We start from the raw sequence: 18767 nt of genomic DNA on the forward strand, positions 1-18767 counted from the left end.
TGGAAAAATGCGTAATATTTCGTGGTGGGCTGTTATGACCTATGTCTACCAATCCAAAAGAATTGATGAAAGGATAATGATTCTAACCTTTAGCACACTGAAGTAGCCGTCTGGCACCCACTTTCCTATTGGATACAGGGTTAGGCAGCAGGTAGAAGGTTAAAGCACATACACTTGGCTTTAGTCACATGTTTTCCACGCAGAAAAATCCGTATGCGTGTTAGTATCCGGCAGACAGGTCAAGACGTTTTGTGGTCTCCGGTCAAGGAATCTGACCTGGGTCTTCTGAGATAAATTGGATGATGCGTCTGAATGGAAACACCACGGCGTTTCTGTGATGAATGCTAACGTTGGTGCAGTACTTGCGAGTAGCACACCACAGAGGGGTGTTAGGACGAAACCACACATGATAAAACGGCTCCCCGCCTTGAATGACTGACAGGGAAGAAAGTCTAGGACTCCTATCAGCGCCTGCAGAAAGGAAACCAAGCGAAATGAGTTCGCGTTATCTCAACTGGTGGATGTGAGCTTTGCCCGATAGCATGATTATCATCGATCGGAAGCCCTGGAGCAATGATTAGCAGGGCATAAGACTGTGCATGTGTACCTGTGACTATAACAGTGACAAAATATGTCACTGTGTAGGCGTTTTTGAGTGATGACAAGCATCACCCGTGACTTTGTGTAGAGTGGTTTACATTACTTGGAAATAACATTTTGATTAAGATCAAACCTGGTCTTCAGCATATCATAATCAAGCGCTCTTAAACATGGTGCGGTGATTCTACTGAGGTAAACAGCATTCTACAGTACGCGCAATAAATAAGAAAAGTTATGAATTGTGTTGCCCATTTTGCATTTCATCTGAGACACATCAATTTCAGCGAAATAGTGAATGAAAAAATGGAAACCTAAAAACCATTAATATTGATCCTATCATTGCATGCATGAGATATACCGAATATGGCACATGGCTCCTTACCCGGACTTTCCGTGTACGTCTTTGCAAGATTGATTCAAACTACCGAGTCCCGGCCATCTGTCTACGAGTGATGAACAGACGGGGCAAGGCAAGATGTTTGGGCGGTCGAATCTAAATCACTTAGGTTAAAGTGTAATGGCTTTTTGACGGAGCTCGTCGTAAAGGAAAAGCCGTAAATAGAATCTGACCGTTGATCAGTGGATGGGCTCTACGTGCGCTGGGTTCTCGTCTGACCAAGATCGCATCTTCGGTAATAGATTGGTAACAATTTAGAACTGCACTGTCTGGTTTATCTCTGCGCTTACAGCGTGCAAGGCGGAAATGGATTTGGTAGAAGCTCACAAATCAAAGAACTGATCTGCCAGTATTTCATCTATTTTAATGATTTTAGCGCGCCCTTGATCTCTAGATCCCACGAACGCTAGGGGTACGACAAATGAGGAAATTATTTTTCCCGGGCTTCTTTCAGTAGCTTGAAATATATAATTCCATTTATGAAATTTGAAAAAAAAATGTGTAGAATATATATATCTTTGCGAAAATGTCAGATGAAAATGTCAGATGTCAGATGACCGATGGGAGTGGTACCCACCACAACCGAAGAAGACAAAGTAAGTCACGAGACAATGCACGTCACTGGAGGACATTTCAATGACTTAAAACATGTTTCTTTCATGAATCACGAGAAAATGGTAGCTTGAAATACACGATTCCTTTTATGAAATACGGAATAAAACTGTCGGAGGAAATCATACTGATGGGAGTGGTACCCACCGCAAACGAAGAGGAAGTGAGTCACGAGACATTGCACGTCACTGGAGGACATTTGAACAGCTTGAGACAGGTTTCTTTTATGAATTACCCAAAAAAAAATCTTCAAGAACGTCTGCAAATTTGTCAGGGTACTGGGATAGCCTCCTTTGCATGCTTTCTGGTGGGCGTCGGCGTTTATTTTCGGGCGGAGCGCTGATTCGTGATTTTCAACATATCGTGGCCATGTTCTTTTGCTGGAAATGTCGCAATTGCCAGTCAATTACGATTTTTTTCCGGCATAAGAACATGGCCACGAGCCCCCCGAAAATAAATGCCGGCGCCCACCAGAAAGCCTGCCCTGAGGAGGCTACCATGGGATTGGTACCGACCACAAACGAAGAGTAAATGTGTCACGAGACATTGCACGTCACTGGGGGACTTTTCGTATCTCATGTATCCAGATTCTAATAACTCGTTCTATCGATCATAAGAAATTGTTGATAAACGTTAATGAAAATACGACATAGTGTTATGTGGGTGGCATCCCAAGCCACGCGTATGCTCGCCGCGGTGCTAGAGGTCATCAAAAAGCAAAATCATGCGCAAAAGTGAAAGTTTGACTGAACTTTCCCGTTTATTCCTTGAAAGTTTTCCCATGCTGCTGAAAATGATGTTAACTACATGCTGTCCCTCGTGCGTGTCTGAGTGAGTGAGTGGGTGGACATTTGAACGAAACTTTCTTCCTCTGAAAAATACAAAGTTTCCAATTGGAGTCGTTTAAAAGATGTTCAGCCACGACCTTCCCACCCGGATCTCCTGGCACTCAGACCTAGTTGCTTCTTCCTTGGCCCCCAGTTGACCCCTTTTTCCACGTCCCCTTCTCTATTGCTCGACACTGATGGACGCGTAAAACTCTCTTTCTCTGACAAAGTGTTTCAATTGGAGTCGTTTAAAAGATGTTCAGCCACGACCTTTCCACTCGCATCTCTTGTCACTCAGACCTAGTTGCTTCTTCCTTTGCCCCCAGTTGACCCCTTTTTCCACGTCCCCTTCTCTATTGCTGGACACTGATGGACACCACATCCTTTCCATCTCCGATGGAAACCTTTGAAGTGTCAATCATCTAGTGTTGACGTCCAAGTGTTCCACTCACCACACACTTACTGTTACCTGACCCGTGCCTCTAACCTTGCGAACTGTATTTACACTTTCCTTAAGACATACGTCGATGTAGACTGCCTACCAAGACGGTGATAAGAGCCGAAGACCTATCTGTGGGCTCAAGAAAGTTCTTCTAAGAGTCTAAGTCGTAGTAGACGTAGCGTGCCGACAGATGACGCCCTTGCACCTGACTAACAAATTTCTTCACTTCACTCAGGTGTAAATGAGTACCTAGGCCTAGCTTCGGTTAGGAACGTCCCTTGGATACGACGTTAATGGAGGTCCTGTGTTTGAGGAGAGTCACACATTGAGCACGTAAAAGAACCCACCAAATTTTTCGAAAAAGAGTAGGGGCATGCCCTGATTTGAGTGGATAAAACATTCCGGCCTAAATGGGGTAGGGAATTTTCCGAGCAGCCTTCGTAACCCTGGATGCTTCTCCTAATGGGTCATGACCAGTGAAGTCATGCTTGTCTCGAACATTGATGTTTCTGACCTAGGGTGAAGAGATGTTGCTACATTAACAATACGTTCAGTGCTTAGATGAGTGGTCTCCTACGGCCTTGCACTGAGCGAGTTCGTTAAAAAAAAAAGACGTAGTGTGCGGATAGATGACACCCTTGCACCTGACTAACAGCAGACGAAGATGTATCTCCTTCTCCCCCCCACGCACTTGGAGTACTTACCCGAATCGAAGGGAAATTTCGTGCCTGATTCATCACAAGACCTGCCGCACCCACCCGGAGGCAGAACACTCATCTGTCATCAAGTGGAATGTGTCAGAATTAAATGTAGCCAACCAGCCGTTTCCAGCATACGTGGGGAACGTGCCAAGTGTCTCTCACACCTGCTCAGCAACATTAGAAATCATGTGGAGCACCATTCTTGTAATTAGTAACGAAATTTGAGGTTGCTTCACAGCACTTTGCACAGGAAGTTGGAAAGCCTGTTGTAATATTCAGTATCTTCAATTGAGAAACTCGGTGTGGGTGTTAGCCACAAACCTACTCTCCAAGCAGAGATTGATGGAGAAGACTGACCTTCTTATCATATGCCCCGTTTTCTGTCGGCAGTCTCCACTACATATTGAGCAGATGCTAAAATTCAGTCCTAAAATAGGGTTATGTTGTCACTGTGCTCCCTGAGGAGATGCCCAAGATGATTACAGTTTAATAAAAGCCATTGATTTAATTACTGTGGTACAGCAGGTCAATTGTACGAGACTGACTAGCTTGCCAAGACCTATCTTATATGTAATGTAGCACACAGTCAAACCGGTACACTTCAAGTGACCACTTTCTGTTGGTCTCTTATTGTTTTTCCCCGATTCACACAAGCATTAATTAAGAATCCTGTCTATAGTGACACTGTCCACATGGACCAGATTCTATACTCCCCTGAGTGGTCTCCTTGGGTAAGTTTGACTTTCAGTTCAAGTTCAGATGCTCAGTTACCCGGTGAGGCTTCACCAGCCATTACTAGAAATACGCTCCAAAGTAGCACGGGATTGGCAATGACTCTGATCAATGATTTAGATATCGGCCTTAATGCTATGTAATCCCATGTACGTCATTTCCTTCGCATGACGTCAGCGTGGCGTCATTCAACGGATCGTTGTCATTGCGGTGATGTTGGTTTAATGCGTTGTTGACGCGCAACGTTAACTTTCTCTCTAGGGGGTTAATTGTTACTGTGACAGGGATTAATCTCCAAACAGATGTGGTAGGGATTCCGGCAGATCACAACATCAAATTTTAAATGTATTTAAGTTTGCATGGATTTAATTTCGTGGTAGGGGGAAATTGAGTGTTCACGGTGGTTTTAAGTTACAATGGTGTAGGCAGGCAGAAGATAGAACAGCATTTTCACAGTGATTTTATAAGTTTGTGGTGAAGAGTTCATGAAAATTTCAACAATTACAGAATCTAACTTCTTCTGATTGGACAATTTAAAGAATGGCACTACATGTGTATCGTCCCTCCCAACCTCTGCTTAGATTTTAGAAGTGATTTTACCTCTGGAGATTTACAATATATGCCAACAACCTAAGAATTCAAACAACCTGCAGGACCTTCATTTCCCATTTTTTATCAAATTTCAGCCAGATGGGTCACAAATTTGGTTATTCTTTAACTTATTTGTAATTCTCCTTTAGTCTCCTGTGGTTAACATCATTGCCACAGTAGATCCCCAGGTGGCCATAGGATAAACCTAACGACAAGGGATATCAAGGAGGTGGAATATGCATTTTACCAAGGAGGTTCACCGAATGCCTGGGGTAATACAATACACTGTAAATGCATTCAAGTTCGCATGGTTATAATTTCGTGGTAGTATTGGGAGAAAATGGAGTGTTCACGGTGGTTTAAGTTCGCTTTTGAGACAATAGTAGACAAGGGGGTAGGAGGGCAAAAATTTTGCGGTGGCTTTAAGTTTACAGCAAAGAGCTTACCACGAAAATCGTGAACATGAAACCACCACAAACATTTTTCCATTTACAGTATATATGATCCAGGCATTTGCAAAGAGATGAAGATATACACAATGTAGTCAAGCGCCAAATTTAGGTGTAACAGATTAAATGGCCTGGAAAGGTATGATGTTAATGGTCTGATATATGTTTCTCTTAACGTTGAATATAGTACATGTCTATACTAGCTGTATCAAGCAAGGCATACACATTACTGCTATCTATACTATGGGATATTTTACATAGTCTCTTGGGGGGAGACAGTGTATTTACAGCTACCCTTCGATAACGTCCCCTATAAAGCCTCATCTGGCTGTCAAATACATTCAGAAATGAAAGACTGTGGGCTTGCAAATGATCCACTGTGGTCAATAGCCATTCTGATGGAAAATTAGCCCCCATCGATTTCAGAGGCTCGCAAACGCACCGGGGTACAGATCAGGCTGCATCCATGCACAGATCGTGTATCAGGAACCCCACAAAAGAAGACATGCATTTTCAAAGTATAGATTTTTCATCATGGAAAGATGGATTTTCGATTGTCCAAGTTTGCCTGCTCCCCTTTTATTTTGATCATGCACCTGCATTGAAGTACTGCCATGAATATTTTAACAATGAGCGATCTTCATGCACAGATCCTGCATGTGTCCAGACATGTGGACAGCAGAAAAAAAGGCCGCATTTAGGAACTATAGATTTACCTTTGTGGATGTATGGATTTTCTATTGTCGAGGTTGGTCTGCTATCCTTTTTATTTGGATTGTGCACTGTAGTGGAAGCACCGTCATGAATGTTTTAGAAACTGTTACATTAATGATATTTCATCTGATCAAAATACGGTCTGCAATCACTGCCACTGTGAAACCGGAGGTTTTGTAGTCAGTTGGTATGTTTGAGAAGTGCTGCGTGTCCAGTCTCGTAATTGACTGCTCTGAGTGGCAAATCATACTCCTTTAGCAGACCGTCCTAACTCCTGGCATGTCTACTTGGCCAATTACTACTCTTCCCAGCCACCTCTAGAGCCTGTGTATTAGAATCACTACATATCTTGTTTTCCCTAAAAGCACAAGAACTAAAGCTAAGGACAAGTGATTCACACAATCACTATAGTAAAGGGTGGGGTTTATGACTTGTCAAGGAATGGTATTTTGACGTTACAAGTCTCGTAAAATTAATGTGATCTCTAAATTGGATATTGCAAGTTAATGTTACTGCCTGAAAATCTACATACGGTATCATTAGTACCTCCATGTACCTGCAGTATATTGAAAAACAATTATGTTATGGAGAGATGAGTATTCAGACATACTGTTCCAAAAAATTGCACACTGGAAGCCGACGAAATCTCCTTTTTGTTTATTACAATTCATTACAAGTTTGGGGCTCTGCTTGTTGTACAAAATATGGCCCCAAAGTTGACATCATATAAACGTCCCTGGAATGTTATAGCTACACAAGACAACATTGTCAGCTTGCCATCTTGGCAAAAGTTCACAGCTGAAGTCGTGCTAAATTATTCCTACTTGATAAAGGCCAACCTCATTTGCATTCATCCCAGTTTTACTGCAACGACCTTCACATACATTATGTGTACGAAACTATCAGGCAATCTACGTACAGAATATCACAAAATCTTCTTCCTAAATGGTCTGTAAGTTTAGTTTTATACCACCAACAGTAGAATGAATAATCTTTTATATAGCGTAATGAATCATTATCCAGAAAACTACATTTACTTCATGGGAAAAGGAATGGCTTCTGCCAAACATATGGACCTTTTAGAAATTCCAATTTCCCTTTGACATTAGGGTGACATTGCATCTTAAGAACGGGGATGCTCCAAGGCAATTTCCTGGTATAGGCTGTAATTACATAGGATACCATTAGCTCTACCAGAAAAACAACTCCAATTATGCTTTAATAGTGCATTACATGCACAATTTATCACATGCTTTCATATGCTGCACATAACTGTAAACTTGTGGATGCTGACAACAAATTCAAAAGAAACACCACTTTCTCAATGTACATTGATAATACGTAGTATGTTGTAAGCAAGTGACAAAAAGTTAACTTTTCCCCTCACATTCCTCATATGAAATGAGCCATGGCTGTTTTGATGACATTTATACAAAGTTAGAGATTATCAACCAAGATATGAAGCTAATCGGGATTCCCCAAATCCTCATTTCCATTAGGAAACAAGAGTCATAATTAGCTCTATACAAATCAAACCATTATTTTTCCTTTGGTGATTTTACCGGATCATCATTCATAAATTATTCATGTTTATGGCACTACAAGTCATCCACAGTTACCTACAAGGAAATGGTGTATAAAAAATCCCTGAATAGTTTAGAAAGACCTGTGAGTTCTAAACTATTATTTCCTGTTTCATGTTGCTTTGGTGTGCTGTTTGTTGATACCCAATGTACTAAAGGATAAAATCTGCTTCAATTATCTTCTAAACCTCCTCCAAATATCATAACAGTCACATCATCCTCATTACTCTATCTATCCAGCAGTCTCCTATCCTTACAACTGTGTCTTAGATTTGACTTTCTGGTAGTCATAGTATACAATATTAAAGTAACCTTTTCCCAATGTCATAACAGCATGAGAATCCTTTGTGTTTTGTTTTTTTCTCCTAAAAATACTTCTGCCTAATATTGGGTTCTTTATCCAAACAATTACAGAATCGTATTGCTAAAGCAGGTATCTCACTAGACCTGTGACACTTTTGTCGGTAAAAAACGAATTTGTACGCTTTGTGTTTTGTTGTCTTTTTAGTCATACTAGTACATTTTGTATGGTATTCCCATAATAAAGTCAAGGGTAACACAAATCCAATTTAGGACACAGTGATGTCACCAACGTGTTGCAGTCCAGTAAGATACACGCTTTATTTCTTGAAAGACTGGAGTTGGACGGTCAAAAATTTGCTTCCAATTTTTGTGTTGGAAATTACAGTTCAACTTCAGCTTCAGATTGATGTCTACCTATACAGATCCCCTTTAAAGCATAACAACAGATTTGACCTTCTCTAGAGGTCACAACAACCTCTCCAGCCTGGCCTGTAGCCCCCTGAAGTTACGCACCAGTTCCTGTACCCCGGCTTCCGTACTACTCATGGCTTCCAGCTCCACAAGGTAGCTGGCTATACAGTCCAGGCAGACCATGGTGAACTGACGTCTGTGGGGAGAGACAGGAAAGAAATCAGCTCAGTAAGGATTCACAAAGAACCTTCTGGACCTTCCCCATGATGTATTTCTTGCAGGTATGCACATGCAGTGAGCTAAGAAGGGGGTTGAGATGAATCTGGGATTGAAGGGCTGGAGAAAGAAGGAGGGCAGTTCTTAAAGCCATGCGTTCCTTCTGTGAAAGAAGGACAGACCCTAGTCGAGCGGATTGCCTGTTTATTACAATTAATGATTTGATATTCTTGTTTTCATTCTTGCTGGGCTACCATCACAGAAATCAGTCCTCAAATTTGTTAGGTATCATCTACAAATTTCCTCTAACTAAAACTTTTCATTTTTATAAGACTTTAGTGTCAAGCAGTACGTGACTTTTTTTGATTGTCGAATACTAGTATCTTGCTGGGAATGAGTAGACACAATTCTTCATAAACATAAGCAAATTATCTCATATGCAGAAAATGTCCAAATGTCTTGCAAATACAACAAATGTAGTAGAAGTGCATTACAGTTTTCCATCAAAACAGATTTGATAGTACAGAATCTGTATTCATCTTTAAATCAGGCTTCAACAACAGACAGACTCAGGTTCCTTTCAGAGCAGCATTAAACCTGGAACAAGGAAGAAACCAAGCAGATGTCAGACATTGGAGAAAAACAGGTAGCACAAGGCCAAGCAGACAAGACATCAGGGCGATCTCTGGAAGAAAACAGAGATTACAGAAGAAATACAGCAATCAAAAAGGACTGGAAAAGAAGCATGATCCATTTGAACAGCTGGGTTCCAAGAGGATGTGAACACCATAGAAAAGCAAGGAATATGAATTGCAACTTCTTTGGGTGGCTAAGGTTACCTCTGGTTCTTGACGTAACTTCCACCCAACAGTGGCTTTCTGAAAGGAATAAATGATGTTCCAAACTTAAGTCAGGCTGAACAAAAGATCTTCAGAATTAACCTCTGACGATTAACTTTTAGCTTAAACACAGCACTGACAATGCCAAACAATGGTTATATTTCATGTAAAACAATAAAAATAATTATTTTCTTTACTCAAAAGTGACTGCTCAAGGGCAAAGTAACAAAAGCTTATCTATAAATATATTGTTGAGCACAGTAGCACTTCCCATGAGTTATAAGCAAATTCAAAGTCACTAGGATATCATATGGCCCCTGCTTGTATCATACTCTAATACTTTTGACATATCAAGTCCTGGTCTACTGTTATCACTAGACAACATCTGGACCACGCCTGAGCTGAAAATGCTTTAAAAGCCATCACTGATCTGTGTATAAACCCAATGGCATTGTATATCATTCCTTTGTTATCCTTAAAAGGTGGGCAAAGTTCCAGAGGACATAATACATTTGAAAATATATCATTCTGTGTGAGTAGGTAGTGCGGACCCTTGGGGTGGGGTCAGGGATTGCTACTAAAGGAAGATAAGTTTAAGGTCAAGGTTGACATGAACAGACTTAGCGTCCTGGGCATGGCAGTTTACTGACTGCATTAAAGATGACTGACAGTGTATACATGGTAAAGAAAGAACTGAAATGACATTTGGAGGCTGTGAATATAAATGGTATTGATCAATAGCTATATCTGAACACCTTTGTTCAATCCTTACTCATTTTCTGTTGGAAGACTAAATATGAATAATGTATAATATGTTCTGTCAAAACATTCAGTGAGCGAACCCATAACAAATTTCACCTTATCCAGCTGCATGCTACAGGAGAAATATAATAACACTGTGAAAGAACCATTACCTTTCATAAGCTGGTACAAGTGAAGGCTCCGTGGCATATTTAGTCAGTAGTAGGAAGATGGCCTCCAGTACATGGAGCGGACGCCTTGCTGCCTGCCAACACGGGTCCTGTAACAAAGTTGATAAAATAACATCCCAGGTTACAAGGTAAATCCATATAGTTTGGTGTCATTTTCCATTTCACAGTACACCATTGGGTGTGCACAAATTGTCCTCTTCTTTCCCCCATTCCATTCATTTTTCTACTTTCTTATAGCTTTCACAAAAGCCAGGAGAGGTTCAAGTCTTTGCCCCAGGGCCTCAGTACATTTAGCATGCAGTTAACATCTAGATCAGGGCTGTCGCCAGAACCCTCTGTCTTGGGTCAGAATTTGCTTGTTGGGACAGCTGAAACAAAAGCTACAGTCTTTGGTAACATTTTCCTGTAGAAATTGTTCAATGGTCTTGAGTTTTGGTGAAAGTGCCTTAAAAAACTTTTCTTGTCAAAACTTTTTGTGCAAACCACAGCCTCTGTGGCCCTATCTCTCTCTCTTTATCTTGTCATTCATATCTACTGATCTACTTTACAAAGAACTGGATATGCCCTAGCATCAGATAAAGAGCCTTCTGTATTACTTACACTGTAGTCTTTCCAAACAATGGCCTCTAGACTAGAGTGTCCCCAAAACTGACATTAAATATATTCATTTTTTGTTTCAGGACAAGATTTCAATAAGTTGTCTCCCAGCCAACCTTGGGCCCACAGGTGTCGCCCTATCTAATCCTGCACCTGGTTACGCAACTTAGGTTCCAGGAATCCTCTTATCTTATCTCCAGTCTGTTTCCTACATCTGCATTTATCCCCGTGTATTACTGCTGCTCTGGCTGAGTTCCCAGTACATCGAGTCAGGAGACAAATTGCAGGCTTTAGGACCAGGAGAGCAGGCTCTCACATCTGCCAAAGTGTTTTCTGCACTTCTTGTGTAACTACCCATGAGGTCGCTGAACTTCCCTCGCATACTGAGTAAGGTGACATTGGTGATGTTTACGCCTACGGTGTTCAATTTGATGCTGAAGGTATCTGTGCGTGCACATGCATGTGACTCATTCCTTGCTGTATTCCTTTATATCATTGACGCCTGCATAAGTTTTTGGAAGGCCACAGAACAAAGTGGTTGCATATACAATCATGTATAAATTAAAGCACTCTCTAAGCTATAGCCAGTTTTCCACTTGCTCTGCGAACATTAATGAAAGAATTCAGTCATACATATTTCCAAATCTTTTTACCTTTTCCCCGCTGCCTAACTCTGTAACCAATAGGCTACTTCAGAGTGCGGAAGGTTAATGCAGAGTGAATCTGATCTTAGTATTGTTGGAGGTTCTCGTCTTTTACAGCTGCAAAGCCTAGCAAAATCTTCCCCGTGTAATTCAAAGCGACCAGCTCATTTCGCTGGCTGTACTCCATAACCCGTGACATTACTGTACATGCAGAAATGTTTGCGGGGATCTGATTTCGTGGTAGGGAGAAAATGGAGTGTTTGCGGCAGTTTTGAGTTCATATTTTAAACAATACATGTACCTGCAGTAGCGCTACAGTCACACAATGGAACGGCTTTTCGCGGTTGTTTTAAGTTTGCGGTAAAGAGTTCACATGAAAACCGTGAACATAATACCACCATGAACATTTCTGCAGTTACAGTATATCATTATGCTGCCACCTTGAAATAAGTGACATGAGAGATTGGAGAAAGCCGGGGCTGTTAATGATACACTTTGAAGACCTCCCACTGTTTTATCCCGGCTTCTTCTTGCTGGCTCCATAGAGGGATAAGAGTTAGTAATAGCACCTGTGAACTTCGAATGCGTTTAATGGACAAAGAGGTCTGATTTCTAACTGGATGATGCACCAGAAATTACGTCTCCTGCAGTCTTGAAGAATGGCAGTCAGATCTACTTGTAGCTCCAATGTCATTTGATTTACAATCACTTTTCTCGGAGAAACTTCGTAACAAAAGGAGACTGAGCTACATGTGAGTCTGCACACCCACTCGATACCTCACCATTGTTCCCTTAACTATGATAAAGTGTCCGTGACGACTATAGTGTCTAGTTTAGACCGGGGAGTCCAGTTGGGAATGCCGTATCAAAAGATCTGAGGGTGGTTCATTTGGCACGGATGAAGGAAGGGCTAAGAACCTGATTACAGTCTTACAAGAGGATGGAACATTTATGAATGGCCGACGGTATCTGCTACAGCACTCAGGTACATCTTGGTCCTGTACAGTACGGCTAGCATTAATTTTGTGTGCTGTACATGACTTTGAAGGTTATTCTGACACTGACTACATTAGTCAAGCCACTTCTGGATTCCTGTCACATACACCAAGTCCCACAGGGGATTGGAAAATATGTGACAATCACTACCATATACATCATACAAGTCATGAATATAACTTATGCATATGACGAAGTCAAATGATTTCATAGATTGAACCTATTCTTTGCTATTTTCACTATCATTAAGTCTTGCGTCATAATGTGGAAATATCACCTGATGCATTTGTACATCTAACACTAACTTTACAAAGCTCAGTTTAATCAGGCAAACTATCCTGTACACAACAGGGTGCGGGCTTTAATGTGGGGATAAGGTACAAGGATTAACAAATAGCATACTATTTTTGCCAAACTTTTCCAGGACATGGTTCAAGATTTTCTGGTTTTCTGGCTTGCCTAGCAAAAGCAGACAAGGAAATAAATTCATGTGGACTAAACATAACACTACATTCTTGAGAGTCCCCTAGCATGTTCTGGAAGAACTGCAACACTGCTACAAAATAAGCATCTTTAGTAAACAAGGCTTCAATGCTCCCTTCTCTGCAAGTGGGGACTAAGGGATAACATTTCTGGAAAAGCTGGATTGGGAAATATTCTATAACAGATCAGGTAAAGTAAAGCAGGCATCCTCAATTGAGGTGAAGCATAATGCTTTTTCAAGTAGCTAGTGGTAGTGCAATGCAGCTTCGCCACGGCTCGCGTTTTGTTTCAGCCAAGCACACCGGGTCACCTCTACTCTCCTTGATTAGTGTGTTGGGTTCTTTTGCGTAAAATGATATTCTATCATCTGTTTATAATATCAGAAATGGCTTTCCTGTTCCCCTACCTTTGCCTTGAAGAGTCTGTCGTAGATGGTGAGTAGTTTGGAGACTGGTACAGGTATGTTCAGGAGGGTGGAAAAGGCCCACTCCTGCTCAAAGCCCAGCTCTAGAACCTTCCTCTCCAACAGTTTCACCAAGAAAGCTGAAGAAGACAAAAAGTGAAAACATTCATTTTCAAAATTTCATCTTTATAATATAATCTTATTTTCATCGATGAAGGTTAGACATCCATAAGATACGCAAGGTACTATTACTCAAGCAACTGGATAGATTTTTCCTATCCGAACACTATGTTATGTTATGTTATTTAGGAAATGGTCAGATGTTTCAGGTAGCATCTCATTTTTGTAACTCCTTCTAATATCTATCTTGATGACAATGCAACCTGCAACATGTATGTTGACAAAAATAAAAAGTGGAGGTAAAAATTTTCTTGCCTCCCCCTTCCTTATTTTTCAAAATGAAAAACATCTCATTCTCAATTCAAGATAACCATGTAGCTAATGGTTTCAGTTCAAACTTTCATTCAAATCCATAAGCTGTACTTTAATCTATGAAGCATTATACAATTGTAAAAGAAGTGTTGAACCTTACCCAGTGGGAAGAACCTATCGGAAGAGGCGTATGTTCTGCCCAGCTTCACTAGTTTATTTCCCAACATAGTCATACGTGTGTCGGCTGGACTTCCTGCTGACTCTGACAGCTCTGAAAAGTCATAACAACACCTGTTAATAATTAGGTATCACCTTTCTTTCTCACCTTTCTCATCCTGACGCCTTTAGGCCAATGGCCTGTAAGTTGTAAGCCTCATAGTGAACTCTCTCCATACTGCTCTATCCTCAGTCATTTTCTTCACTACTTGGAAGTTTGGTTCTTCTCTTCTGGTAATTTCAACGATTTGGTCTAGCCACCTCTTTCTTGGTCTGCCTGCTGGCCTTTTCTTTTTAGGCGTCCAGTTGAAGATTCTTTTTACATCTCTGTCCTCTTAACACCATCTTAACAATTCTCCAGTAAAAAGACTTCCCATGTGGTAACTGACAAGAACCTCTTTATTTGATTAATTCGTTTTGACAAGGTCTTTAATGACAAAACATCTAAGCAGGGATATCTCCCGTCCCTCCATCCCAAGACCGAAGTTTGCTTGTTGGGAAAGACAAAATTTTTACCCCGTCCGTCCCAAAAAAACTGAACTTCATGACAGGAGAATATAGTTTCGTAAGCATAAAATGTCAGATTCAACAAATCAACAAGATAGGCCTCCAAATTCCAATTGAATTATTGAACTTTGCCTTTTCCTTTACAACGCCCCAAATATCAATCATGGTTAATTCCTTCCAAGGCCTGCAAAAGATTAAGACACCACCGCAACAGGACAGAAATTTAATGCTGGATACATCCTGCAGCTTACATTTTGCATTTTAGTACAATCAACAAATTATTATGATTTGAGAAACATCAAACAGTAATAATGATTGGAGCAATCTAATTGCATAACACCTACCTAGTATTACAACAGACAGTTATAGAGGATAGGGAAACAGTTCAAACCTTTCTGTACAATCTCCTGCCACAGACTCTCCACCAGGGTTGGGTCATGGTGCCCCGCACAGTGGATGATGGCCAGCTTACACTCCGACAGTCTGAACGGGTCGGCAAAGTCGCCATACAGCTGTGCAGGAGGCAGAGGACTCAGTCAGCTTTGCATCATTCATTCATTCATCCTATGTTAAGGACTGTAAATGCAGAAATGTTCGCAGTGGTTTTATATTCGCGGTGAACACTTTACCGCCAACTTAAAACCGTGAAAAGCCGTTCCATTGTGTGACTGTAGCACTACTATTGTTTCAAATGTGAACTCAGCTTTCTCCCTTTCTCAAAATCAAATCCCCGCAAACATTTCTGCATTTACAGTAAACCTTTTTTGTATCTTGACTTGTTACGATTTTGTAACGGCTCTCTTGGAAATCAGTTACCAGGTTAACTGAAGGGACCACCCTAAAGATTCATAGATAAATGAATAAATGAAATCGCTATTTTTAACAAAATTATTTCAACAAGACCATACTTCAGTTGCTTGAGTAACTGTCATTTGGCAAATCACTTGGTTATGTACAAAGAGACTTTTCATTCAGTGACTTACCAACCTGATGAAACTATTCAAAGATTTCCCTCTAGGCCTTACCCCACCCTTGAAGAGACCTACCCTTGTAATGTCGACCAGTTCAGCATTGAGCTGCCCCAGTGCCTCTTGTCCCCGGGATAGCCTGGAGCCACCCCTGGCCAGGGCCTCGCACACCTGCACCTGGAGCCTGGCTACCTCCAGCTTCTCCTCCAGCTCGTGCAGGAACTCCCCGTCAGCGGCGCCCCCTGCCTGCGTACTGCTCTTGGCGCACATGGCGGCGCGGGAGAGATACTCGATCCTCTGCTTCAGGTCCACATCAGTGCTGTAGGCAGATTCAGGTCAAAGAGAAATCTTAGGGCATTCTGTATCTGTATCTGTATAGCCGGTATAACTGCCCTTCGGCGTAAAACACCAGCTTCGCAGGCATGTGGCGCGGTAGCAGCTGGTTATATTACACTGACTAGCCTGTCACACCTAACTTTTGCACATCTGACTGCAATCGTTCTTTGAAGCTATTTAGTGAAGGTGTTCCTACAGCATTGCTCCCGGTTAAACACAATAATCCATTCAACACACTCCAGAGACCTGTAATAATGTTCACTGGTGACTTTAAGCCAGATATTTGTGCTCACTGCTGAATGTACAGTTAAGTTTCAGATATCCTTTAAAGAGCATGCTTTCAATTATAACACAGATCTTTCTGCTCATTGCTGAATGTACACTGAAGTTTCATGTGTCTTTCCACAGAGCATACTTTCTTTTATACCATAACACCTTTGCTTTATAGTTAGAGATATCTAGGTTTCTTTGTAAATTTGAAGTGGCTGGTGTTACAGTCTTCCAGGTTTGCTTAATATGTGTGTAAGCCTGGAATCTTTAAATAAACACATGAAATGTTAAAGATGACGATGACTTTTTACACGAATGATGAAATTGCATTTAAAACTGACCTGTGGCGTTCAGCCAGTTTGGACAGGATTTGTGCAGCTGCTGAATAGTTTCTGCTTTTTTCATGGTACTTCCACAAAAGGTCATAGGTCGCAATGTTGTCTCCTTGGTACTGGGCCGCTCGTGTCAGGTAGGGCTCGATGTAGGGAGACGAAATCTGAAGAGACAAAAAGTTATCGAACAGCACTATAGTTACAATCATAAAATTTACATTGTACCACATCTTACTCCAAGGATCAAAAATGGAATAGTCAAGCTGTATGCATTCATCAAATGGTATAACCACCCTTGTCAGTGTTTGATTCTATTACATCAAATTACTTGATGCTCTTTTAAGACTAGTCTTGGTGATCTTAGGCTGAACGCTCATCTCCTACTGTCAGTGCAGACAAAAAAAATACTGTAAATGCAAAAATGTTCGCCGTGGTTTTATGTTTGCAGTTTTCATGGCTAACTCCTTACCACGAACTTAAAACCACTGTGAAAAGCCGTTCCATTGTGTGACTGTAGCGCTACTAATGTTTCAAACGTGAGCTCAAAACCACCGCGAACACTCCATTTTCTCTTTACCGTGAAATTAAATTCCCGCGAACAATTCTACATTAGTTCACACAAAGGCTGAAAGATGTAGCTAATTCTCCTTTCAAACAATAAAACAGTAGAAGTCACCTCCAGTAGTTTGTCCTGCAGCCCTGTGCTGACCAGCCAGTCGTACAGTGCCACGTGGAACAGCTCGTCCTCCGACTTCAGCGCCAGCCGCATCATCTGGTCAACCTGAGGGTAATAAATTAACAACGTTTTACAGGACATCCAACATTGCTTCTAAGCCTGGTGATCCACAAAACTCCTGAGGTAAACAAAATGTACACCGTCTCAAAAGACATCCTCGCTTTATAGAACCTACTCATTGTAATCCATAGAAAACCTGAGGGCAACAAAACAACAGCTTTTTACAAGACATCCACAGCATTGCTTTTCAGATCCTACTCTTTGTGATCCACAGAAAACAAATAACATTAAGTCAACAGTGGTGCAAACTGCGGAAGTGCCAGAGACCTCTGGCCAGTTAATAGAGTAACATGTACTCAAGATTGTGTAGAAAAGTACAGTGTCAGCCATTGTAGTAAGTCACTGTTAATGCTTATATGGGCTGAAATTTTTTATGTTTAACGACTTTGATAACTCACTGTTTTTATGATGCTTGAGTGAAATAATAAGTTAAATCCAAAAGCTTTGTTAGAAAAGTTAAATGGAAAAGTTCCACTTACATACTGCTGAGCGTCCACAGCGCTGAGCCTGCCCCTGGTGTCGGGAGGGGGGCCGGGTCTGTTGGGCACACTGGGGGAGCCGGGGTGCTCCTGGGAGATGGTCACCAACTGGCCCAGGGCATCCGTCACACACTTGTAGCACTCCAACCTATGTACAGCATGGACATTGTTAGTGCTTTGTGTCTTTAATTTCTAAAACTCTACCAGTTGCCTTACATACACAAATTTTGTACCAAAAGGCTATCTCACTAGGAGGAACTTGAAAGTATGGCTTCTAAACTATACATCTTACACCATTAAAAGAAAGGGCCATTGGTCACATAAGAAATAAGCTGATTTAAAAACATGAATCACACTCATAGAGCAACCGTACAGAGCTTACGAGTAAGCTACAGGATGAGGAAAATGAATTCACTCACTGTCTCTAGAGCAGCTATATTTGTCAACTAACTAAAAGCATGTAAAAGAACCCTTTTATCCAAAGAGTAGGGTGTGATGACCTAGTGTGCTTGGTTGAAAATGTGTCTCGTAGCCATCCTGAGATTATACCTGAGGTTCCTATTTAGGAATGTGGTTGCATTTCAATTCAATTCAATTCAATTCATTTAAGAAAATCAGGCAGAAAGTATAAGGATGTAGCGCCCCTGTTCTCCTGTTTAGAAAAAGCCCTGACCTTGCAGTAAAGGCCATGCTGCCCTGTGTGTCCTCCGGGGGTTCCCCGCTCCTGTAGTGGTGCAGGGCCAGTCCCTGGGGATCTCTCCTCTGGGCAGAGTTCAGGCTCAACTCAACCACACCGTCATAGAAGTGTACTACATGGAGAAACAGCAAACCAAAGGTTGGACACCCAGGAAACTCATATTTGTTCATTTATCCTTCCCTACTGTTGGTTTTAACTTAGAGCTGGTTTAAGCCAGTCTTACCCTGTTGGAATTGCCCACATCTTAAAACCATGGGCAGAT

At 41.4% G+C, this 18767-nt stretch overlaps 1 protein-coding gene across 4 annotated transcripts in view; it reads right to left on the reverse strand.

Moving 5' to 3' along the window:
- Positions 1-6706: 6706 nt before the first annotated feature.
- LOC136444186 (nuclear pore complex protein Nup155-like) overlaps positions 6707-18767 on the reverse strand; it is a 29062-nt gene continuing 17001 nt past the window's right edge. For 3 of the 4 annotated variants that reach the window (XM_066441662.1, XM_066441663.1, XM_066441661.1), the window contains exons 24-34: positions 18482-18617; positions 17809-17956; positions 17210-17314; positions 16543-16697; positions 15674-15914; positions 15019-15139; positions 14065-14175; positions 13476-13612; positions 10332-10438; positions 9418-9456; positions 6707-8558 (exon numbers count right to left, since the gene is read on the reverse strand). In XM_066441662.1, coding sequence (XP_066297759.1) covers positions 8417-8558; positions 9418-9456; positions 10332-10438; positions 13476-13612; positions 14065-14175; positions 15019-15139; positions 15674-15914; positions 16543-16697; positions 17210-17314; positions 17809-17956; positions 18482-18617 — 1442 coding nt within the window. In that variant the 3' untranslated portion in view covers positions 6707-8416. The remainder of the gene's footprint in view (positions 8559-9417; positions 9457-10331; positions 10439-13475; positions 13613-14064; positions 14176-15018; positions 15140-15673; positions 15915-16542; positions 16698-17209; positions 17315-17808; positions 17957-18481; positions 18618-18767) is intronic. The other variant, XM_066441664.1, reaches the window with a different exon arrangement.

The sequence above is a fragment of the Branchiostoma lanceolatum genome, chromosome 11 (genome assembly GCF_035083965.1).
Source record: "Branchiostoma lanceolatum isolate klBraLanc5 chromosome 11, klBraLanc5.hap2, whole genome shotgun sequence".
NCBI classification, from domain to species: domain Eukaryota; kingdom Metazoa; phylum Chordata; class Leptocardii; order Amphioxiformes; family Branchiostomatidae; genus Branchiostoma; species Branchiostoma lanceolatum.